Below are 24,871 nucleotides of genomic sequence, written 5' to 3'. Positions count from 1 at the left end.
GCTGCCAAGCGTTGTGTTCGTGGGCTCAGACAGCTTTGATAATAAACGTTCCAACTGGTTCCCTCTCTGAACCTTGGAAACCGAATTGTTTTCGATTGTAGGCTTTAAATGTTGACAACCGACTGCAAATATTTTCAGTAATAACTGTTTGATCGAAAGGTTCCGAAATGGAAGATGGAAATGAAGAAGTTATCCTACCAGGAACAGATATTCCCAACGAGACGACGGAAGATAAATTGTACCCCCAAATACAACACATCGAAGATCGCAGTACAGATACCAACCAGAAAGTCGATGAAAATTCCGTGGGAGCAAACTCTTCTGCTGTGCCACTTTCCGGTTTTAATTTTTGGGATGTGAACAGTTACAAGAGGACGGTGAAGCGAATCGATGACGGTGCCAAACTTTGTGATGATCTTTCGAAACTTTTGGTGGAAAGGGCAGAAATCGAAGGACTGTATGCCTCAAAATTACAAGGTATCTTTTTACGATCTGTAACAACTTAAGTTCGTTGATTCTTAACATAGCAACAGACTATTGGAAAATGGACAAATTGGGAGCAGGTTTGTGGAGTACCTAAATGTGTTCCTTTTTCAGGTTGTTGTGGCCTGAGGTGTTGAATAAAATTTTGCGGTCAATATTTCATTCAATTTGTTAATACGTTGTTCAAGGTCTTGTGTATTCACAGTTTATTAATAATTAAATACATTTGATGATGAAATGGTGCATTATATTTTCAATTAAGTTTTGCATACCTTTACCGAAAGTTCATTAATCCCTGAATTTAACAGTTGGAATAATAAGGCATTGGGAGTAATCAACAATGATTTAATGAGCTCCTCTGGTCTTAAAAGGTTGGCGACCAGGAGTTAGGGGCTCTCTTTAGAAATTTGCATTAATACCGACCACGCGGGGGATGTATACTCAGTATAGTTCTGTGAGCAGGTGCACAGTATGATCTTGTTGTCTTCAGCTGGAAGCTGTTGGAAGTGTTGAAAGTTTCCGTTATTGTGATAAACTACAACTCACGCAAATCGTCATATGTGACAATAAACCAGAACATGAGAGAGGTACTCATGTAATTTTTTATATTTTATGTTCTCAACAACAATTTAAATTCTATTTTATCAATTGATGGTTAACATTATTTAAAACAGCTATCAACAATTGGAATAATCTACAGTGTTAATTTGATTAAGCTCCTCATGCACTTATTCAATTCTTACAGTTTGAGAGAAGACACTTATTCACGGCTGGGAGCTTATTAAGTTCTCACCGTTTTCAGCAAGTAGTATTAGTTTTTCTTGCAACAAAACAATAAATGATATCAAAACTTTAAGACCAGTACTATAGACAGTGAATTTAGAGATTGTTTGCCAGTAAAGAAATAATAGTCAATACTCCTCTTGTGCACTTCAGCTTTTTTGTTTGTTTTGTTTTGTTTTTGTTTTGTTTCTTTTTGTTTGCTTGTTTGTTTGTTGTTGTTGTTGGTTTTTTTTCCTTTTTTTTTTTTTTGAGGGGGGGGGGGGTGGTGGAATGAGAGAGAAGGAAGGGGTGGGAGCTAATTTTTCAAGGTTAGATGCTTATCAACTTTTCCTACCTGCATGATGGGTGCTTTTTGGAGATGGTTGCTTGAAAACCAGGTTGGGCACTTAATCAAATGAGAAGATTGATAATTCAACTAAAATTTTACATAAATTTTTGTTTTAGGAATTGCACATGTAGTATTCCTTACAGTATTTCCTCCGATATTTAGGTTGGAGTAAAAAATGGAAAGATTTGATCACTAAAAGTACAGAATATGGATCAGTTAAAGTTTCCTGGCTGAACATCACTAATGAAGCTGATCAGTTGGCAGAAATTCACAATGAACTTCAAGTCAGAGTTGGGCAAGTTAATGGAGGTGTCCAACAATGGAAGTCGTCAAATTATCACAAGGCCTTACTTAGCTGGAAAGAAACCAAAACTGCAGAGGAAGGTTTTAGTAAAGCTCAGAAACCTTGGGCCAAGAGAAATGATGAAGGTGATCATTAAATTGACTATAAATGGACTGTTAAACTTATTTATATTTCATTTGCTTAGATATATGTCATAGTTCAATTTTATCCTTGGTTCAAATTTTATTTTCCTTTTTCAAATTCATTATCATACATTAAAATACCCAAAAACAAAAGAAAATAAAATTTGAACCAAGGGTAAAATTGAACCACAACATATACACCTGATCAAATGATGTTGCTACATGAAGAGTACAAACTGTGAACAATGGATATTTAGGCTGGAGAATTAATTTTTTAAAATTCCATGTACAATGGAAAACATTCATTCTTTACTAGTTAATAGGACCTCGGAGTCTTATCACCAAAGTTTCATGACATCCCATCCCTTACAGCTTATAGCTTTTCCTTGACTTCTCACTTGGATTCTCAGCTATGTACATGTACAAAGTTAAGTTAATTATTGTTAAGGTGATGCCAAATCCAAGTCATCATAGAGGTTTCACCAATGTAATGTGGTAGCTGTAGAGAACTTTGTAGTGATATTGCCATGTGCTTTTGCTCAATTAGCTCTGCAATTTTCCTTCCTTCATTTCACTTCCTGCATTCCACTTTTTGGTTTAGTGTTTGTTTCATGCATCAGTTTGTCTGAATTGTGTCGACAGGAGGTTGCCATGGAGACCTACTTGCTGCCCAGGCAATTACTGTCCTCACCTGTCATTACCTTTGCTCCACCTGCCCTCCAATATTAACTATTTCACCCCAAAGATCTCATTAGAAATTCTCCTTACTGTCTGCCATACAATTCTTATTTACTTTATTTACAATTCTTAGTTACTTTGGAGAATTTGGTATTGGATCTACTAATAATCCCCAAATTTATGTTTTCTTTATTCTCTTCTCTTGTCTGCTTGATATTGTAGTGATATCATAAGAAGATATTCTGTCTTGGTCATTCATGGGAGTTAAATGATAAAAATGCTGTGGACTTAAATTGATTTTTTATCTAACAGTGTTGAAATGCAAACGGGCATACTACCAGGCCTGTAAGGTCAGAGATCAGTCTGAGAAGCTTTACAAGGAGGCCTGTGTGGAGGGAAGTACAGTCACAGAGGAACAAGTGAAGAAGCTGAAGGATAAATCAGATAAAGCTGCAAATGATGTTCAGACCACAAGAGACAAATATCAGGATAGTCTGAGAGATATTGGAAATTATAACCCCAAGTATGTAGAGGACATGCGCTACACGTTCGACAAATGTCAGCAGTCAGAAGAGGAGCGAAAGAACTTCTTTAAACAGACCCTCCTGAACTACTCTCAGCAGTTGTCGCTGTCACCGCATTTCAACAGGTGTGTGCCTTTTTAACACTTGATTATGATAATGTATTCAACTCTCTTCTTAAACAACCACCATTAGTGCCGACAAAAGTGGTCGCCTGAGGGAGATGGTCGCGTAGGAGAAAAATTCCCACCTTTTATGGTACAAACGATCTTATTGTCTCAGTTGTAGAAAAAACGAAAGCAAAAACGCACTCAAGACGTGATTTTTTTTTTCGCGAAACACGAAAAACTTGCGAAGGTTTTGCAGCTCATCTACGAGGACCATTGTTTTGCTTGATTTTCACCCGCAGGTCAAATGAAATTTATTTCATCCAAAACTATGATTAGAGACCACTAATAACAAGTTCATGTAAATTACCGTTCGAACGTATCCGGTTAACTCGCCACCAATGAGAGTCAAATCGCCACCGTCAGCGAATTGACTCGTTTACGATCTTCGTCCAAGAAAAACCGGTAAAGAGATAAAATTACAGATCTCAGCATTCATGTTATAAGTTTCATTAGATTTGATTGCGAAAAGGTCACGTCGATAGTCTATGTGGTTAACGCAAAATTAGGACGCCAAGTCCACTTTTAATTTCACAATGTACAATTACATCGTACCTTTCATAATTGATGCGAGTTTTATCAAATTTCATAAACATCGGCAAAACTCAGGGTGAAAAATCACTTTGGTTTCACGTTACGCAACATGATCAAAATCTTCGTGTTATCAACATGTTTTATTTCATATGAAAGGTTAACTTTTTGTAATTAAGACGCTACATAAAAGTCCAAGTCCCATAAACTGTATATGTCCGCGGTTCTAATTTCGCAATATACTACTACAGCTAAGCTTTCATTTGACGAAAGTTTCGTAAAAGAGGTTACAGGGAACGTCCGAGTCAAATCACCACCGGTAGCGTTTTAATTCTCAGCGGTGGCGAGTTTGTTGAGCTGGCGAGTTGACCGTAAACCTCCCGTCATATTCAATTGGTTGCGCATGGAATCGATCTTGTCCGAGGCGAGCGGGATAAATTATGGTGATTCCTAAGAAAAAAAAAAGAAAAAAAAATTTTTTTAACTTTTTTTAGATGTTCCTTGCCAATGTCTTTTTCAAAAACTACAATGAAAACGATGTCGCCGTGCTTGCTTGTGAGATAATTATGATAGGCCTATCTAACCCCAATTATGCCCGTAGTGGTCCTGATCACGCGCGCCGTTTCATTGGTTCACAGTACAATTGCGATCGCTGGAATTACATGTAAGGGATTTTAAAGTTAAGCCTGATTACGTGATTTTTATGCGCAATACAGGATGTGCAAGTAACGAGTAAGTAATGTAAGTAATGAATCAGTTTAAATTATCACTATGACGAACGTCTCAGTTTAATTGTAATATTTCCGATCGCAGGATGTCCAGCATCTACACTGGTCTCAGTAAAGCATTTGAAGCCGCAGATGCCTCGGCAGATATTTCATGGTGGTCTGTTAACTTGGGATTTGAAATGCCAACACGATGGCCAGAATTTGAGGTACTTTTTTTCGTAAAATGAGAAACAGGGCGCTTCTTTAACCTTTTAACCCCTTGAGAGCGAGTAACATCTTTTTTCTCTTAACAGTCTCAGTGTTGAATCAGACATATAAAGGCCTCGAGAATAAGGGAAATGATCACCCACTAGAGAAGCCCTTGATTGTTAATTAAATTCTCCTTGTCAGTACCAAAGGAAATGTATAGAGAAGAGTATGGAGAATATAGACACTGATATTAAGCTGAAGGGTCTAAAGGGTGAAAATACATCTTCTGCGTCAAGGACTAAGAGTAAAAACCTGCAATGTAGACAGTAAGGTTGATTTGGTCCATTCTAACTTTCTTTAATTAATTGTATCTATTTATCTATTATTTATTTTTAAGATTACTTTCTTTTTGATAGGAATACACCGGGCAAGAAGAACAAACAGTTACGATTTCGAAACAGCAACCACAACAGACGGCTGCCAATCAAACAAATACTTCGCAAGAAAAACAAGGTTCCCCTAGCACCAAGAAGAGTTCTGTTTGTGCAACATTGTAAGCCAGTTGAAGCGAGAAACCCTTTCGTAGTTTTTTCAGTTAGTGTAACCTATAAGTTCTGATTAATTTTAGTTTTTTTTTTTGTAAATAATTGCCGCGAGATGCACTTTTATTTGATTAAGATACTTCGTGGGTAGTCACGAAAACGGAGTGATTAAGGTAGGAATATTCGCTCGAATAATCCGCTCGTCTTCCTGAAGAAGATTTTTTTGGTAGCAGTAGCTCATGTTTCAAGAACCTGAGAGAACGTTATCACGAGCTTCATGTGGCTCTGCATTTGGCTTCCTCGCAGGAAAATCAGTTCACGCTACTCCTCCTCTCGTGAGGATCGATTGCCGCATCTAAGAAAACGGTACAAATCCAGCCTTTATCCCCTCAACCGGATAATCTGATTACACGTTCAAATAGTGAGACTCCTTAAATCGAAAAATAAAGCGAGCGAGCGAGCAAAAGAGGTGCGCACGAACTTACAGAAAAGAACTCTGAGGAAGTCTAATCAGTAGCAAACGTTTACTTTTTGTTCAATCTATACTCTTGTTGTTATTAACTAAGTTATTCATGGCTCCAAACATGTCACAGCTGATGAATGCGCCAAATCGGATAACTGCCTTTAAATGAACAGTAAATGGTTATAAGGGAATTTAAGGGTAACCTTTTTTCTTCCAAAGTTTTTTTATTCTGACGTGTGTAAATACAGTTTGCGTCAGTAGCTGGCGGTTTTTTGTGCTCTTCACCGTTTCTCGCGGCTTCGCACCTTGTCACTTACAGGGCACAAAACGCCAGTTACGCAGGCGAATGCAAATTCTCTATATTCGGCTTTGTGTGTACTTTTTAAGTAAACTGGTTACATATATCAACCATTCCATAAATACAAGTTGACAGACCTCCTGCCGATAGGTCTTCTACCCAAGGGCTTACCTGGGTTGAACAACTGCAGACACGGATGTGAACAGTCATGGTATTCAATGAACGGGAGAGAAAGGATCGTTTTGTAATAAAGCAAACCCAAACGATAGCGCTGAGTTGCTCTAAAGGGAAATACATTCGTAATGCCGCTTGATGGTGTGATTTTTGTAAATAGGGGTTCATTTTCTTCAACGTTAAACGTCGACCATATCAGTCTTTTACATTTATTGTAGTTTTTAGTCATTTTGTTCATGTATGCTTTTAAATTATCACGAGGGCCCTTTAAATGTTGTTGAATAGATTATCCATTAAAATCTTAACCCTTATAAACACAATCAAGTTTATATTTCCTATCGGACGGCTTGGAAGACAGTAGCTGTGTAAGGTTCAAGTTATTCGAGAGACCTGTTGCAACGGATAGACTAGAATAGATCTAACTCTGACAAACGCTTTTCTTTTCCTTTTTGCAGTGGTCTGCTTTTTAGCGCGTTTTCGCTTGCTGAGAGTCTGATACAGACTAGCAAGAAGATGAAAAAAGCAAACAAGATCAGGATATAACAGAAAACAAAATGCCTGATAACTTTTCAAATGGCCTTTTCCATCCCTTCTTAAAGCGTAGCAGATCCTGTAGCTAAGCGTGAGAGATTTTGCAGAGACATACAAAAGCAACGGCTCCTTGCGCGCACGTGCAGCTTGATATCGCGTCAAGCACTGGCTGCCTAGGCGGCAAGCAGTACTTCAATTCTCGTGAAGCTCAGCATCTGTTTCATTTGCGCGTGCACCAGAACACAGGTGGCTCTAACACTGTCAGTTCAGGATCATTTTCTTATGAGAAGCGCATTGATTCTTTTGATTTTATTCTGTCTGATAATTTCCCTTCACAATGCCAAGCAGTATCAAGCTGTGAGCTCTATTTTTGGACACCCAGGCCGCCGAGAATATCTTTTGTAAGACTACCTGAATATGAAACACAATGGAATAACCTGCTTTCTATCATGGAGGGCGCCTCTGGCGATGGCTGTGAAGCATATGTTCGTGCGAGTGTTTGGTTCTACAAAGGGTTGAATGGTTTGTATGTGATTGGCGTTAAATGCTCCATTCTCGAAACTACAAGATAAGGCATTTTTTGCGGAGTAGACTTTTAGTAATACAAACTTGACGCCAATTTTTTTTTTCTGAATCTTATTGCTTTAGAAACTGCGTTTAGATAATTTCAGGTCACTGAATTAGTAAAACAACAAAATAGCTTCGCACGCTTAATTAGCTAAGATCAGCTAAGATTTATAAACGAGTAAGGGGGGGGAGGGAGGAAAATCTTCTTCTGGAGGAAATAACCATGGATCAAAGGCTTAGCGAAGTAAGAGAAAAGAATCGACTAGACAATACATTTAAAATAAATTATTGAGGAAGGACAGCAGCGCATAGGTACGAGAATAGGATGATCAAGCTGGTCGGTATCCTATGATCAGCTTAAGTGCATAAAGATCGGCTGCGGGACTGGTTCCTTCGTCTTTACGACATTGAAAGTGTTAAAGCAGACAATGAACTATTTAAGGACTCTACGTTTAGTTGTCACAAACAGTGCACGCTTTGTTAAAAGTTATTTGAGTAGCTTCGTTTTCAGCAGTTCTTATGCCGATAATCGTACAGAAATGATCAGAGCTTTTACCGCTTACCTGTTGCCCGGATTTATGTATGCCGCATTCAAGGACATTTAAGAAACTCGCCATAGATGTAAGTGAACCGAAAAGTATTACTGAACTGTTAAGTTAGGATTAGATTTCTCGGTTACCTAATGGGGTTTAAAGCGTTTGTATTTAGGCTTGTTTTAAGAACCACGTTGGTTTGCTTACATCCTCTCTTGGTTCTCGAGGGCATTTACTTCGCCTTTCTGGTTCCATCTATTAATTATGAGATTGCACTTAGTAAGTAGAATCTTTTTTCAAATTAATTTGATGTCAGATCGAATAAAATCGCTATTATGCGATTGCGAGTTATTCTTCGCTCTGGACTCTTCGTTTTCTGAAAGGTTTACCTTAACATCCTCCCATGCTAACACAAATTTGCGAATGGAGTTCGACTCCAGTTAAGGGCACTCCCCCGGAACTGCTCAAGTAGAAACTTTCCATTATTGGCGTTCGTCCTCACTAGATTGGCTGATTGCTGCCTAGGGAGTCATGCAAATCGACACAGACTGAGTGTTTGCAATTTTTCAGCCAGAATTGTCGACTTTAAATTATTGTTTACGTTCTGGTAACAGTTGAATTGCTAACTTGGTCACTGGCTATCCATCTGTGCAAAACCTTAGAGAAGTATTGAAAGCCCCAATAATCCCATCGGCTATACTTATGCGTTGTAAAGCGCCAAAGGTAGCTCGGTAACAAACGAAGCGGAACTTAATTAAGGGTACGGCATATTTTAATCATACGAAAGCAATTCACTTTCGACAAAAAAAGGAAACAAATGGCGTTTTAGATATCCACGCAGTTTAAATTCAGCATAGAGCTGTTGCGAAACAAGAATTTGTAAAAAATTGAAGTACCCTTGTAGTTTCTCTTGAACTAGTCATGATCATGCTCGTTTGCGTGCTAAACAGCTGCAGTTACTAGGCAGCAGTAGTGCGTATTGATCTTTCTGCCACTCGCAGCGTATTAACTTTCAATTTTAGTAAAAAGATATGACATTTTCCATCTTGCAGGCCTTGTCATTTGTGCACGCAATGGCCATCTGTTTGGACAACTCGTCACGTAACGGAAAAGTAGATTGGCTTGAATATTCGTGTGTATTAGCTGTTGCATAAGTTACACGTCGAAATTTAGACTTTGAGGTAATTGCTCAGCTGAGTTACACTCAATTTCATTTTAAAACGTGAACTTCGAATTCTTTTCAGTGATCGACTTTTTATGGAAACCGGTGAACGGAATGGACAGCAAGAGCTAATGTTATCTTTAAATAACAGAGTATCTGAAAATAAAAAAACAGTCTTGCACCTTGGACCGATGGATCATGCTATTGAAAGTGACTCGTACTAACGGGTAATGTTATTTCGAAATTTCACAACTCTTCGGAGCCACCTGTAACCTGCAACTGACCTCTTAAATATTCTGCTCAAATAGACGCTCTTACTCGTAAAAGAAAGGAACAGAATTGTGCAATTGCAGGATTAACTTATTGTATGTATAAGTCACAATTAAATGCCGCTGGCAAAAAGTCTCACAAAATATTGTGCAAGATCTATTATCATACTAGCACAACGAGATGTGTGTTTGAAGATCATTATGTTAATTTTTTCAGGGATGAATTAAAGAGAGAACGTCAGTTGTAAGAAGAAACTGGGCTCATTTGAGGCATCACTTCAGTTAGGTTTGCAGCACTGAAAGGTTTAACAGCTCAGTAAAATAAGTGTATTCTGAAAGCAGATTAATAGTTTTGCAGTCAGTCATACTTCTCTTGGTCTGCAACTGAGACACATCGCAAGGATTCCCGATTCGTTTTTGATCGCAAAAATCTCAACTTCTCTAAGATCAAAATTTAAGCTTTCTCCACCAAGAAAGTGGAAAGTTAAACGTTCAAATTATCATAGGAGACAGTCTTCTGCTTACGCAACAACTCCAGTTCTGAAATAATCTGCCAAGCAAAAAAAAAATTCTTTTCGAAATATATTATGTTTTTACTAAATGGCAACTAGGAACTGAGTGCAAAAAACTTAACATCTTTTAGCATTTTTATATTCACTTTATTCCATTAAAATTTATCTAAAATATAGACAACATAATGTCAATAAGTTACCCGAGGGCTTTTTAACAAATGACTCGTCTATTCGACAAGCGATGAAGTGTCTTTCAGCAAAAGTTACGAAATATACCGTTCAAAGTGTACTAAATATATCATTTTCTACAAATCTGAAAATCAAGCTACCTACACTAGTTAAGTATTATTGAACCTAGTCGCCGTAAATGTCCATCAGCATGTTTGTGTTTGGTTTTCATTTTGTGCCGTGAGCACAATGGCGTTCTAAAAATGCAAATTTTCTACAAGTACTGAAATCAGTTGAGTTCAAGTTTCCGGAACCTCTGCTTTCAAAAAGCAAATTAACAACATTTTGAATGAGTTGGGAAATATCCGAATCTAATCATTATCGACTAAGAATGGTAGAACATCATCATGTATCTCTGCAAGAAATAATTAAATCAAAATTATATTGAACCATAAGTGCATACGAAACAGTCGCTAGGATAGAGCACACGTGTTGCAGTATTATGTGTTCGTCGCTCTTATTGTTTTGTAAATTCTGTAAACATGACCATGTTGCTTGGTTTATTTTTAGCTCGAGAAAGCCATCGGAGTCAGCCACAGAGGTCCAAATAAAATATATTATAATTTGAGTTGTTCCTGTGTCATAGGTACTTAAAAATAACAGAATAACTATTTGCGTTACCGAAAGTATCAATCCGGTAATAAAAGTTTGGTTTTGGTGTCGCATATGTTTTGGTCAATATATTGTCAATGAAATAATGACAATTTCGAATTTATAAGATCTGACTCTCTTCGATTGAATGTCCATCTTTTTTTAACATTTCCTCGAAATATCCGAAATTCATGAACTTTGAGCTGTCCTTTACGGTTCCTTTTTGTAACAATATTAAATAAGCTTTACCAATAATTATTTTTCACTATATATCAAAGTCGTAGCTGACGATCACAGGTATTAAATCTAAAAAGCACTTTACATATAAAATCTGCATAAATTTACATTTTAGCGATAAAAAGTTAAAAATGACTTTGAAGCGAATGAAAGGCCGGAAAAGGTTATTATTTTTTGCTATTATTGTCAAAAGTGGTTTGCACTCGTTCAATGCCGACTCTTAGAATCTTTATAATAATTAGATAAACGGTTTTCCTTTCGCCCTTTGGTAAAGACTCGTAGATAACTAAACCGCTTCGCCCAACAGCGACTCAAGCTGCGAGAAGAAATTAAATGATAGTTAACCGATACGCCAAAAAAAACACCCCAAAAATACCTTTGTTATTTCGTCAAACTACTGCAGTTTTTCCTCCTATTACTGAAGATGAGAGAAAGACGGTCTCTACAAACAATTTAAGCAAATGAATTCGTATCACAAAACAGCAAACGAAAGAGACTTTCGCGCAATGTCTTTGTTAATTTCCCTGTGGTAGGAAATAGAATTTATCTCGAACAATTTAATTTAAAACAATTTTGCAATCTAAATTTCCAAGAGTTTAAGCGATAACCCTGACATGCTCGCTAAGGAAGGAAAAGTCTGTGAGAAGCAGTTAAGACAAAATCACGCTTTCTCAGCCGAAATGTCAGTGTTACATTTAGCGAGTGTGATTTCTAAGAGCGAATATGACATAAAATTCCGCTATCTAAAATTTAAGATACTTGACGTTGAATTAAGTCGATGTGTTTCTACCTCCATGAAAAGGCTGTTTTTGAGACGACTTTGGAGGCAAGAAAATGACTCATTTGTAAAGATGATTCACGCGACCACATTAAATGTTAATTGGTTCTGTTTGACATCAACGGCTAAGAATTCCCCACATGTGTAGAGCAGAAAAGAAATATACCTCGGCAGCAGTTTGCTCAAATCGCACTCGGATGTCTATGTAGTGATCGTAAAATTTTTTTAGTGTCATTAGCGGTGGGTCGCAAACACGGACTGGCCTGCCAAAGACTTTCCACTAGTTGTTGATAATGGCACGACGTCGCGTCTCCACTTGGTACACGTGGTCGTAAATTGTAGGCAACAACGCCGAAGACAACAACATAAAGATTTTCTGATCCATAAGGCTGTTCCCTTGTTAACAATTGCCATAAACAAATTCCCAGGGAATAAATGTCAGCTTTAGGAGTTGGTGGTTCTCCTTTCAGCAGTTCTGGTGCCCTATAGGCAAACGTCCCTGTCAGGTATGAATAGGTTGGGCTAGCAGGTAGATTCTCATCGCCTTCGTCTAACACTTGACTACAACCGAAATCGCCCAGTTTGCAAATGTCCTTAGAATCCACCAAAATATTGGCCGGTTTAACGTCTAAATGCGCTATATCCTGTGCATGAATAAACTCCAAGGCCATTGTTATGTGAGAAGCGAATTTCATTCGTCTTTCTTCATTAATATCCTCCTTCTCATTGTCCAAAATATTTCTTAATGTTCTTGGCCCAGCAAACTCCATGACGATCACTCTCTCGGATAAAGGACAATCTAGACTCGAGGCTGCTAGAGTTCGAACGATATGAGGATGACAAAAGGATGCTATAGAGGTCTCCGCTTGAAAGCTCTGCAACACTGCTCGAGGATTTTTTGAGTTCGTATTCATTTTTTTAACCGCCACAGTTTTTCCGAGGTATTTTCCTTCGTAGACTGAGCCAAATCCTCCACTTCCGAGAAGTTTTGAGACTTGGACTAGAGCTGCTTCATCGTCGGAGAGAATTTCAATTTCTCGGACAAAGGCCTTGCATTGAGAGACCATTGTTTCCATAGACCGACTGCGAATTAGCGAAAGGTTATCACTCGCCAGCATTTGTTAAGGGGAAATTCGCCTCGATCCAAGAGCTTTTAAATTGTTTTAAGTCAGTTTCTTGAAACGCTTGTGAGTCTGGCCTTAGCCTGGGAAGGCCAGCTTCGCAACGGTGCCTTTAAAGCGAAGTCCAGCTTCTTGGCTCCAGGAGGCTCTTCCGTTGAAGTCGCCCGCAACTTCGGTGGAAATGCAAGCCACTGTCCTATTCAGCTGATGTAAAACAAGCAAACAGCTGGTTAGTGAGGTTGACATTTAAAGCGTTAACCAATCACAGCGCGTGTTAGGTAGTTTTTTCTTTGTTACCCGCCAAAGAGGCGTGACTGCGAGGCAGCCTTTTATTACATGCTTTCAACGCGTGCAAACTCGCTCGATTGTAAGAGTAATTTATGACAACGGAAGCAAGATTGAAACCGACCTCAGCTTTCCTGTCTGTCGTGTCTGGCCAATATATGCCCTGAGGTCTAATGCTATTTAATTCGTTTCGAAGCGTTTATCGTACCGGCATGAACTAATGTCAATTAGGTCATAATAATAGCGATCGTGAATTATTAAGCAGTTTCCTTCGTAATCGTTCTCCGCTTTTCCTTCGAATGGCCTTTTTATCAACGCTCGCTTAATGTCTGTTCCGTGCATAAAGAGGCGTGCCTCTCGACTCGATCGACCCAGAAACAACAAATGCTATTCTGTAAAGCAAGGACAGTTAACAAACGTGTCAAAGATTGGTTTTCAAAGTATTACGCATTTGTTTGCGATAGGCTGTCAGATATCGTATTTAAAGCCAGCCTCAATGAAATTCAATAGAATTTATTCAACAAGTTATCGCATTATCCGCTCATGCGTGGAATCGAACTTTTTTACGATCTTTTGTTCACGAACCTTTAATCTGATATCGAGATAGCTGAGTTGCATCATGATGAACGCGATATATCATCGAATGATTGAAGATTCTTTGGAGAACAGTACTTGAAATTGAGTTTTGAGGGAAACGGTACAGCAGAAGTACCCGTAAAATCACCAGTTTTGCGTCGCAACTTGTACAAAGCACTGGTAATTTGTCGCTTAGCTGCTTCCTTTGTCTGATACCTTCCAATGACCCTTGAAAGGAAAGTTCTTTGAGCAGGTAACATTCTCGTAAACAGCTGCTCGGTTGAACAGGGAAAAAATTTTTGCCGGATTGTTATGAGTGGTTCAGAATAAATAGAACTAAATTCTCACCTCCGAGTTGATCTTGCTCATTGGCATCGAACAGCGCGCGTCGCTCGCCTGTTGACAAAGCAATGCCCAGCCAATATGACAATGTCGTTTTCCTATTCAATGAAACTCCTTAAGGCTTCCTGTGCTCAAATGCGCAAGACAGCTGGCTTTTTTGTCGCGGTTGGTTGATAAATTCACAGAAAAGCGCCACACAATTTTCAGGATGTAGTCGAGCTGGATTTTGAGTAAAAACTTCAATGGTTTGACCAGTTGTACTCAACAAACCTTTCTTTTTTGTTCGATATCAGTCAGACGCTACTATAGAATACGACGAAAAAAGAAACAAAACAAAAGAAGAGACGTTTCCTAGGGCAAATTTTTTTAATTACAAGTACCTGGCAAATACTGTGGCATTTGTTCAGACGTCGACCTTTTTCACGATCTTCTTACGAAAACAGTGTATGACCAAAAAGGAGATTGAAGTACGAAAGATACCTCAATATTTGGGTATTTAAATATTACTTACAGTCGCATAATAAATGCTTCCTCCTACAATCTTCTTTGGCAAATTAATCGATAGCTCGGAATTGGTTTATCAATGAACAGACATAAATAAAAGAGATCATCTATCTATGCAATTACATGCGTTCGATTCTAGTCAGAAATGTTGGACCACTCTCAAATTAGTAATGTGCACGCCTGAGTAAAGACTTGCTCAAATTTCTATCTTGAATCTATAAAACACTGTAACTTGGCCGAATTGCGGTTGCTCTGGTGCGTAGATATCTGAGCTCAGTCTCCTCCATTGGAGCCGGGTGATAATCCAGTTGCTGAAGATTAGTTCATTGCAGGTGTTTTGTTGTTCATAGCTTATTTTACATTTTTCCTGCTAAAATTGCTCAGCTCTAGGTCCACGTAAAATACTTTCGTTCTTAGTAAAGAGAGACTTGGAAAGAATTAATACAAAGCAGATCAGAGGTAAACAATAACTCGAAACAAACGTAGTAAGTGAGCAATTAAGCATGAATGGTCTCAAAGCCGTGATCAGCGTCATGAATCTGTACGTCTTCCTTGGTACGTTTTAAAAAAAAAGGGGAAAAAACGACTTGAGGAATAAGGAAAAAAACTATAAATGTGTTGACGGGTTTAAAAGAAGTCTCTTTACTTTCACTTAGGTAAAACGAAGATTTATCAAATAAATTATGGCATGAGTTCTGTTGATTGGTCATGAGAGTTTACTTCATTTCCGCCGGAAGTAGAGTGCGCTGGTACACCGTTAGAGCGAAAAAACAACATCAAATAACAACCTCAAGGCGATAATTTATTGCCTCGCACAGACAGTCTTTTTTTCTTTTGTGTTTCGGTTGTTTTCGTTTGTTTTGTTCTAGGATTTTTTTCCTAACTTTGAAATATCGATACATTTTAAAATAATTTGTTAATGTGTATTAGCAAGAAATAAATTATACTATAAGCAATTTTCCTTTTTCTTTCTTTTCACGTTTTATAATTATTATTTTTTTTTTTTTGGATTGAAAGTTAGTTTTAAAATTGTCGAGAGAGAGCTGGGTGCAAGCGCTGCTTGAAGAACGGCCCGAACGGTCGGGAATGGCGTGGTCACAAATTCATTTCGTAAGCCAGAGGGGATCACGGGGAATCACTCACTTTGTTTCCCAGTCTCTTTCCTTCGCTCTCTAAACCAATGCTCTGCCCATGTGCCCCTGCTCATTTGATTGTTTCGCTCTGCTATTCCGTTTGTTTGTTGGTTGGTTTTTCTGATTTCGTCCTAGGTTCGAAACAGTTTCACCTACTGCGGAAGTCATTAATTAACCAAGAGCCAAGTTCAGAATAAGTGAAACTGTGTATCCTATTTGGTCTCTTGTGTAGATGAATTTATTGGCGAAGAATATCAGCTAATAGGGACCTTTAGCAGTTAGGACGGCAACGCCAAGAGAGACTTCGATTTAAAAAGAAATATACATTTTTAGTTGGAATCTCGCGAATTACTGGATGTGTTTACCTTCTCTTACAGCGCCACAAGTTAACCTCAGCATAACGTATGAGAGCGGCGTTGAGTTCCAAATGAAAACTTAAATAATTTGCTGTCGGGGTTTCCTTTCTCGAACCACGCAAAGTTTGATGAATTTACGTTGTTATTTTGCAGATGACGGCTAAGAAATGTACACAGTTTTAAAACGCACGTGCTGAGCTATTGTTCTGCTGATTAGATCTTTTGTTTTGCCACGTTCTCGTTACCGTCGCCGTAGTGGTTTGCTAAAGGTCCTTGGTGTTTGCCTTCAACGAAATCAGACTAATGACAAGCACTCTCTCTATCTAACACTTTTATCGTACTTTTCCGGTTAGCTATTTCTACTTCAAATTGTGACTTTAGCCAGTTAGATCACTTTATATCCTCAAGCAAAATTTACAGTTGTATAAATTTCAATGAGAGGGTGACAATATTATGCAAAGAGTTTATACGTGATGCGTGACAAAGCCTGAAATTAATACGCGACGTGAGAATTTTTACAGTGGGATTTTAAGTTTTACTTTTTGAATTCGTGACGCCTGAAATGTTGTTTAAATTACACTTGACGCGTGAATTTTTAAGAAATAAATACGTGAAACGGGATCAGGCCCCCTTACCCCTCCTCGCTTCCTTTTTGCTACCCTCGAATGATACGTCAGTCAGGAAGAAGTAATTAAGATATTTATGATATTTTTATAAATAAACATATCTGTTCCTGCTATTGTCATTACAAAATAAGACTTAGATATGAAGAAGTACACACATTTGCGGCGCAAACTCGTCAAAAGCGTCTGATTTCATTTTCAAAAATTTGGCGATGAAATATCTCTATTCCAATTCTAGTTGTGTTGGTTTTAGGGCCGAGTCGATAAAGACCTCGCGTGCAGGCTCTGTAAATACGATAGCTTATAAGAGGTCAGAAACGAATCAATTTAGAAATCAATCATTCACATTATTCAAAGTTTGGCATTTGTATTAAAAAATATTTTTAAAGGATGGTGATCCACTTTCACAATAGAGGCCGGCTGAAAGTCGTTAAACAAAACATTAGCGTAAGAGTAAAGTAAATCGATATCGACTCCAGAGGGAGCGAGAACTTGCACCGTTACGTAATAATCTCAATTGCCAGTTTTGATTTTAGCCTTGAACTCTCCATAATAAAAAAAAAAATTGAAAAATAAGCCCCTGCCTTGTCATATTCCCATAAAGTTTTTACGTTCTATGAGTGTTTTGTTCAAATTAGAACAGCTTTGTAGATAGCAAGTACCATGATAAAACAAATGAAACTACTTGATACTCAAAATCAATGAAGATGAAAAGTATAAAATACATCATCTCTGTATACTTACTCCAAAGTCTTCTTGTTTGCAAAAAAATTTTAGTCGTAAATATAGCTGTTGTTTCACTTTCTGATCGTCTTAATTTAATCGGCCTATAGTATCGTGCCATGTACGACTCGAAACAAACTGAATTTATCCGGTGCGAATAAGCTCTCAGAGTTTGCAGCCGAATTTCGAGGGCTGGAGAATGAAAGAAAAGAGTATTTAAACCATTTTTTTTAAGTTCGGAAAGAAGCCGTTGAGCGGAAAAGCTGGAGGTCATGGCAAATCAAAATAAAGAATGTATGTTTATACATATATATATATGTATATATTTACCATACCTTAGTCCGACGATTCGCCTTCGTCGTTAGGCTTAGATCGATATCAGTTGGATTAATAGTATAATTCAAATTGAAACTGAGCAGATACGCGTATTTGCAAGCTATAACTTGCAGATCTTACCAGTTGAACGGCTTGTCAAGGAATAGCCTCTATCAAGTGGATGCTTTCAAAATAACAGATGCAATTTAACTTGCACATGTGTGGAGTAGGAGGGAAAAGGCGCCAATATGCATGACTTAAATACGTGGTAACCATTGATTAATTCAACTAGGAAAGGCCGCACGTACGTGAACAGAATAACTAAAGGTTCAGAAAAGTGTTAGATATTTATGAACATGGCAGGTTTTTGAAAAAACCGGTGACTTTTTTGAATAAAATTCCTTTCAATTGTAAATAAATTGGGAATTTAAAAAAAAATTAAAACGGCTGATAAAAGAATTTTCTAGACAGGTCGATCTGGCAGTAATACGCATGAGTTCGGAAGTTTTAATGTTGACATAAGTGTTGTGGAAATTCCGGTTCCGCGCTCGAGGTAATAGGTTTTTAGTAGCGTGAACTTAGATGTATTTAAATCTAGCTAAAAGATAACAAATGGAACCCGTCTTTTGGCAGGCTGGCGACAGGTATACGTGGTCAAATGATGAATTCATTTTTCTGAATAGTAAGATATAATGGGAGATTATTCATCTTGGGATATTCCCAGAGTCAATTTGATATGAAAAACTTGTTCCATCCTTGAAAAACAACTCCACGCTTATTGTCTCGACCCAGCTGTAGTTGATTGTTTTGCAAATGAGTCTGAAATTTGACTCAAGGCTCTGCAATTGTTTAGCCAGACTAGTAGACAAAACGTTAAAGACGAAGAGGAAGAGTAAGTGATGAATGAGAAGACAATTTGACACACAGTGGCGGTCTACACCAATGAAATGTGGGCAAGTCAAAAAAATAAACAAAACAGAGATGTCGCCCATGCCGCCTGCTTTCACCTGAAGGCCAAGTTTAGGTTAAAAAAATGTCCAAAGTTTTCTTAATAAATAGATGCCTCAGACGGAAATTTGAAGATAAACATCACAATCTATGGAAATTCAAGGAAGTGCCAGTTGCCGTACGTAAACTGATTTTTTAACTTCGAGGATTTGGCGTGGTTTCAGGTTTCATTCAAATCACTCGTGGAAAAATAAGGTAAAGAAAAATATCTTAAAGAGCAATGATTATCCAAGATTGTCTGATAAATAGATGGTGGAAGTTGGAAAAGAGTGGGAGGAGGGGTTGAGTGAAGGAAAAATAAAAAGAACGCAGTTCTGAGCAACTCCGCATAACAGCAGTAGACTTTTGATTCCAACATAAGAAGACGTAACGGACATGAAATATTGGTTATTTGCTGGTGAACACCACTGACCGACGCTTTGAAAATGAGACCTCGGGCTGCATTTTTTCGAGTCGGATGTCAAAATTTTTCACTGTACGGGCCAACCTTAACTTGATGGATAATATTCTCATAATTTTTTCCTTCCTCTTTTAAATCACTTTGGTTGGCTGCGGAAACTGGTTTCTAAATGACTTGAGTGAGCTCAAATATGTTGACAAGCTGATGGGTAACATTTGATTTGCCGTCTAAAAACCTAACGTGTTTTCCCAATCCTTCAATGAAAGAATCTCAGAAATAAAAATATTTATTGATTCAGCGAAGTTCTGACTTGTAATCATAATACAATCATCAAGGGTAGCTCTACCTCCGCCGTAGCTCTACCTTGTTGTTTTGACCAAACAAACTCATTTCTCTTTTTGAAAGCATTTCGACAATTTTCCTTTAGAATTTTAATTGATAGTATTCACCATTTTAAGATACGGAATTGAAATTAATTAACAGATAAATCTTTCAATATGTTATTTCATGTTATGGTTAATGAAAAAAATGCAGCGAAGCGAACTGAGTTTAACCATAAAACTAAAGAAAGAAAATGAATAGGAGTGCTCTTGACTGCCATGTAAACTACTTGCAAAATAAACCCCAGAAAGCGATTTTTGAAAGATATTTCAAGTTTTGAATTGTTAAGTCTCTCTGCTTGGAAAATAATAAATATATTTTGAGAGCTGTAATCAAAATCGGCGCAGAGAAAATGTACATCAGTTCAATTATTGTTTATAAGAACCCAGACGGCCTACTTTGCTTACATGAAAATTCAAATTCAATTTTCCAATTGAGAGCAATGTCGACAAGTAAAATACAATAAAAATAGCAAAAAAAAAAAAAAAAAGCAAGTAAACAAAATCAACTCAACAACGACGACAACAAAAGAAGCTAAGCCAAATACTTGCTTCTAAGTAAGACAAGTGTACAAAGAGCTTTGAATAATAACTTTTAGGTGCAAAAAAATTGGTTCTTAATTACACAAGCGTCAAAACCCAGGTGTTATATCGGCGATGACAATACGTTCTATTTCACTTTTTTTTTTTTTTCAATAGACCGTAAAAGCTACCAGAGTATTGTACCATTCTCATCGACAAAGAACCACGAGGGAACCATAATATTCTTTGACTGTCCTTGTATGGACACTGAGTAACAGTCAATTGTTGTCAATGAAAAGGGATTAACGAAATAAGTTAATTACGAAGAGAGATCAGTTCGACAGCTGCAATGGGTTTGTATCGATTGCATTTATTCGGGTGACAATATATGTCAAAATAAGTCGATGTGGCCAAAAAAATTATTCAGTTTCGATTTGACAGTTTGAAAAAATTTTCTCATAAAATTAAATGAACTAAAGAAAAGGATTAAATTTTGTCATTCTAATCAATAACAACAGAAAATAATTGGACATTCAGTTTTCAGTACGTTTTCCTATTACTTTATGCAAATAATTTCGTATGTTAATCTTGCCTGGATTGCTTCCACTTACCAAAGATTTAGTTGTCGACTTTAGGAAATTATCCTCTCCTAAGATGTCAGACCCTACATGGAAATAAAAATAAACGAGTTAATAAAATAGATATGTAAAACGTTTCTTTTTTTTCCAGTGAATTTCGAAAATGGCTGTATTTGTCGGCAAAAAATGATAATATGCAAAGAGAAATATAATTTCCTCCACTGAAATGAATAATATAACTTTACATTCATTAATGGATAAAGGGTCTGCGACGTCGCTGCTTTGCAGGGCAGTTTCAAATAGTGTTAGAGGAAAACGTACATTTTTTCAGTGAAGAATTAATCACTCATGCCACTGACATCATAATTCCACGGAATAAACAGATAAACTTTTTTTCCAAGGGCTTGCCAAAACGTTTCGGCATCGAATGTCACAGTACAATCCCAGTGGACAGGACTGCTTGAACTATACAGGGGTTTCAGTGATAGCTGCTTACCAACGGTCTACCGCTGTCTGTTTAGCCTGCGATAAGGCCCTCTCGTTTGAGTTTTGCCCTACGGCTCAGCCGCTAGTTACACCGTCAGCAGCCGCTGGAAAATGTTTCTTAACCACTGGAACTATGTACAAATATATTTTTGCTCAAATTTAACAGTAATTTCGAATTCAGCGAATATACTTGTTTCAGGTTTTTTTGCCATATCTATAATCATGTTTACCATCTATTGCTTGAAAAAAAAACCTACCCTGTGGCTAAATTGTCAGAAGCAGAATTAACTACAGCAGTCGAAAGAAACATTTGGTAATGCTCACTACGAATAATAAAAAGGAGCGTTTAACTACCTGGCCAGGTAATCTTTTCTAACGAGTTTTTTTGTCGCGGCTTTTTCCCGGTAGTCTTTTTTGAATGAAATTTCCTTAATTTCATGAAAAGGCTTCCCTTGAAAGCACATGTTTTTCGTGTTGGCTCACAGGTTTTGGCAAATCATAACTAAAAATATTTGGTACGTAGTAGCTGGCGGTCAGCCAGGTTTTCGTAACTAATTGCTTTCCAACACCTACTCTAGCACCTGCCCTCAGCGGAGAGCAAAAAAATCTGGCACTTTCTTAGACAAACAGTGGATTTACTTCTCTTTAAAGCAATCATCTGAACCATTGATTAAGGACAAATTAACCGGTAACCGTTCCTGCTCAACGAAAACACACGCTTCTAAAAAAAAACTTACCAACACCAAGTCAAACTGCACGTCAGTTTCAAACACTCGCTAGTTTTAGTTTTCAAGGAGTAAATTTCATAAAAATAAGTTCCAAATAAATTGATGGGGTCAAGGTTTCTCTGGTAACCGGCTCTTTTTAATGTTCAACAATGGTAACTTGGTAACTTCTACAAAAGTACTTTTGAAAGCCGCCAGTGAGTTTGGAAGTAGAAAACTCTAAAGTCAAATGGTTTGTGATGTAAATGAGAAAATTCCCTGTGTCCAATATTGACTACTAGCTCGTATGAAGTTTAATTTTGCGAAAATTAAATCGAACATTATTCAGCCTCTTTGAGCCAGGGACAAGTTTTACATGAATGCGCAGAGTTAATTTAAGATTACCATCTACTTATCAAGGTTACCTTTCCTTCTTTTTGTCACTTTAGTTTACGTTCTCTCTCCCTTCAAGGCATGAGAGAGAGTGTGAAAATCGCAGGAAACAAAGTCAAATAATTATTCTAATTACGGACACCGGCCCAGTGTACGATCGTAATGTTGTAAAATTAATGTTTATTATTGCGTTGAAGTGAACTTGAACTTGACCTTGACCTTAGGTAAAGATCATTGGCATACTGGATGCAAATTGCTTCGCAGCTGAACCAGTATCATTAAGCCGAGGAGTTAAGAAGCAAAAATATTACAAAGAGTTTGATTGAGACAAATTTTCCCAAACTGCCATTGAATAGTTAAGAAGAAGGGCACCACGAACAATAAACAATCAAGTACCTAACTTCTTAGGTGTGAACAGACAGCGTGCGACATTTGCAGTGGACTGAACATAACAACTGTGTAAAGCTTGCAAGGCGTAAAGGAAGTCAGGGACCCGAGTAGAACAGAGAGCTAGCTTTGGCTGGTACTGAAGAGCTCAGCTGTAAACACCAATTGATAAGATGAGATTTTTACCTTTGGTCATGGGTCCAGGAGCGGAAATAGACAGAAAATGGCTACTTGCCTTTGTGTTCCCTCGTCGAAGTAATTACTCTGTCTAAGTCCAAGTAAAGAAATGATCCTCGTAGGAGAGTTACAACTAAAGACATTGCAGATGGGAGGCCTGAAAAGAATTTTAGCGTCAACGTGACTCGACCACCTGCCCGGCTTCCAGATACTTGAATGGCGCCCCGAGTCAATTGAGCCTCTTGTTGAAAGCGAGGCGAATTTCACAAGCTTCTTTGTTTTATTTAAATACTGTCTAATTGGGGTTTTGACGTAATTCAAGAATTCCTTCCCTAGCGAAAAAATTATGGAGTCTCAGTAAGAGTTGACGTATTGCGTGGTACCACATATGGTTTATGATCAGTTGCCGAAAATTTCTGAGCATTTGCGAGTTCATATTCGGTGCGCATCGATGATGATCGGTACATATTCGCATCGATCAACCTTAGTTACCATAATATAACCATCTGATAATTCATTTGATAGATTACGATCCATTCCCTCTTTCACTGGGTGAGACAAACTACACCAGAAAAGAAAGAATGTGTCTATTCATTGAAGACTCAAAGTGCGAAAATATGCGGCCTAACGCTCTGACAACAAGAATCTTCCTCTGACTAAGCACAAGAGAACCCATTATGTCCGGCCATATACATAATGTAACTAAACTGGGTTCAGTTAAGGGTGACAGCTACCTGCAAAAGCGACCAATCAAATCGTGGTTTGATAAACAACAGGTCACGAGACTAAAATAAAAAAATTGACAATATCTATCATCGCTATTTTCGTCAGAAAATTCACATATCATATGTTTTTCTCAGTTTTTCATCGGCAAGGCTTTGATAAGATGTTTTTTTTTCGCGTTGGCTAACCTTTTATTTATAATACTTATCGGTTTCCATGAATTGCAACTGAAATGAAATCTTCTGACCTACGATAATTTGCTTCAAAAATTGAAAATATCTTTATATTTGTTAGGTCGATGCAAACCATATCAGTATCTACTGGATCACTGTAATTCTATTAACACACACTTCTACAAAGATAGGTCACATTACTCGTTCGGTGATGAACGGTAGAATTAAAGAGGAGGGCGGAATTCTTTTTTTCTGGCTATCACAGTTTTAGCTTCCGGCCTCGGAGACAAAGCAAAATATAGCAATAAACTTACCTCACAGCTTGATAAAGCAGTTTAATTCCAGCAGCTTAGCAGTAGAGAGAATAATGAAGTCATGCACGTCCATATCAGCTCAAAATTCCACTAAATATATCCTCAGATTACGAGAAAAGAGACAACAAAAGCACTTAAAACCAAGGTATGGCAAGCCACTGGTACTTTCAACCCTGGGGCCGTGTAAAAGTTAGAGAATTGAGAAAGATTTTATCTGAGCCCACGGCTTTTTTGGTCGGTGAAGTTCACCGATTAGTTAATCGTGGTCCCTTTTGGTCCCCGGGAGGTTCTCAGTTTTCCGGGTGAAACTGAGGACGAAATGAAGTTATACGCGTTGACGAAAGATGGGCTTGAGGTTTTTAGAAAGGTTACCAAGAAACTCACGATATACCCAAGAACCGCGCTGCTGAATTTTCGCTTGAGTCTGGGAACCAATTAAGCGATAGAGTTGCAATGCCAATACCACGTGGCAATAGTAATAGTAAAAAAAAAAAAGAAAAGAAAAGTGAAAAAGAAGGAAAAAGGAAAAAAACAAACATTTAATAACTCTTCCCAAGAGAAACGGTTTTATTTGTTAACCCTTTAACTCCCCAAATCTAATTAGAAATTCTCCTTACTTTCTGCCACACAGTTCTTGTGTGATGTTAGTTTAAAGAATTTGGTATTGGATCAACTAGTAATCCCCTGGTTGAAAATTTTCTTTATTCTCATCACTTATCTGCGTGATATTGTATTGACATTGAAAGGAGAAATTCTGTCTTGGTCATTCATGGAAGTTAAAAAGTTAAGATCCAAGGAAAACAAAATGAACAGTTTTCCAGGGAACCAGTCGGTAAGTGATTCGTTATGTGGCACGACGAGGAAATTAGGAGACACAATGTGAAAACAAAACGAACATGTACTGATAAATTACAGGTTGGCTCGTAAGA

At 37.7% G+C, this 24,871-nt stretch overlaps 2 protein-coding genes across 4 annotated transcripts; one reads left to right on the top strand and one right to left on the bottom strand.

Annotated features, from left to right (window-relative positions):
* The first annotated feature begins 32 nt into the window (after nucleotides 1–32).
* LOC131793632 (protein kinase C and casein kinase substrate in neurons protein 1-like) lies at nucleotides 33–6,405 on the top strand. Its single transcript, XM_059111064.2, has 5 exons — nucleotides 33–477; nucleotides 1,757–2,023; nucleotides 3,011–3,347; nucleotides 4,731–4,851; nucleotides 5,251–6,405. The coding sequence occupies exons 1-5, from the start codon at nucleotides 168–170 to the stop codon at nucleotides 5,389–5,391; spliced, it is 1,176 nt and encodes a 391-aa protein (XP_058967047.2). The 5' UTR covers nucleotides 33–167; the 3' UTR covers nucleotides 5,392–6,405.
* A 3,605-nt stretch (nucleotides 6,406–10,010) lies between these two features.
* LOC131793737 (serine/threonine-protein kinase mos-like) lies at nucleotides 10,011–24,149 on the bottom strand. 3 transcript variants are annotated; one of them, XM_059111209.2, is made up of 3 exons: nucleotides 23,943–24,149; nucleotides 20,619–20,671; nucleotides 10,011–13,044 (listed from the first exon to the last, which is right to left on the bottom strand). In XM_059111209.2, the coding sequence occupies exon 3, from the start codon at nucleotides 12,835–12,837 to the stop codon at nucleotides 11,902–11,904; it is 936 nt and encodes a 311-aa protein (XP_058967192.2). In that variant the 5' UTR covers nucleotides 12,838–13,044; nucleotides 20,619–20,671; nucleotides 23,943–24,149; the 3' UTR covers nucleotides 10,011–11,901. The 3 variants fall into 3 exon arrangements, with proteins under 3 accessions (XP_058967192.2, XP_058967193.2, XP_058967194.2); XM_059111210.2 differs by lacking the exons at nucleotides 20,619–20,671; nucleotides 23,943–24,149 and adding an exon at nucleotides 17,839–17,935; XM_059111211.2 differs by lacking the exons at nucleotides 20,619–20,671; nucleotides 23,943–24,149 and adding an exon at nucleotides 14,050–14,189.
* Nucleotides 24,150–24,871: the final 722 nt, after the last annotated feature.

This window comes from Pocillopora verrucosa, chromosome 9 (assembly GCF_036669915.1).
Source record: "Pocillopora verrucosa isolate sample1 chromosome 9, ASM3666991v2, whole genome shotgun sequence".
NCBI classification, from domain to species: domain Eukaryota; kingdom Metazoa; phylum Cnidaria; class Anthozoa; order Scleractinia; family Pocilloporidae; genus Pocillopora; species Pocillopora verrucosa.
Note: the sequence above shows the minus strand (reverse complement) of the source record. Positions and strands in the feature narration are given on the sequence as shown.

Bases quoted from the DNA above. Each gene is read 5' to 3' on its own strand.
- LOC131793632 (XM_059111064.2), top strand. From the start codon at position 168: ATGGAAGATGGAAATGAAGAAGTTATCCTACCAGGAACAGATATTCCC. The intron at 478-1,756 runs GTATCTTTTTAC...TCCGATATTTAG, and splicing joins GTATGCCTCAAAATTACAAG to GTTGGAGTAAAAAATGGAAA. The intron at 2,024-3,010 runs GTGATCATTAAA...TTTATCTAACAG, and splicing joins GGCCAAGAGAAATGATGAAG to TGTTGAAATGCAAACGGGCA.
- LOC131793737 (XM_059111209.2), bottom strand. From the start codon at position 12,837: ATGCTGGCGAGTGATAACCTTTCGCTAATTCGCAGTCGGTCTATGGAA.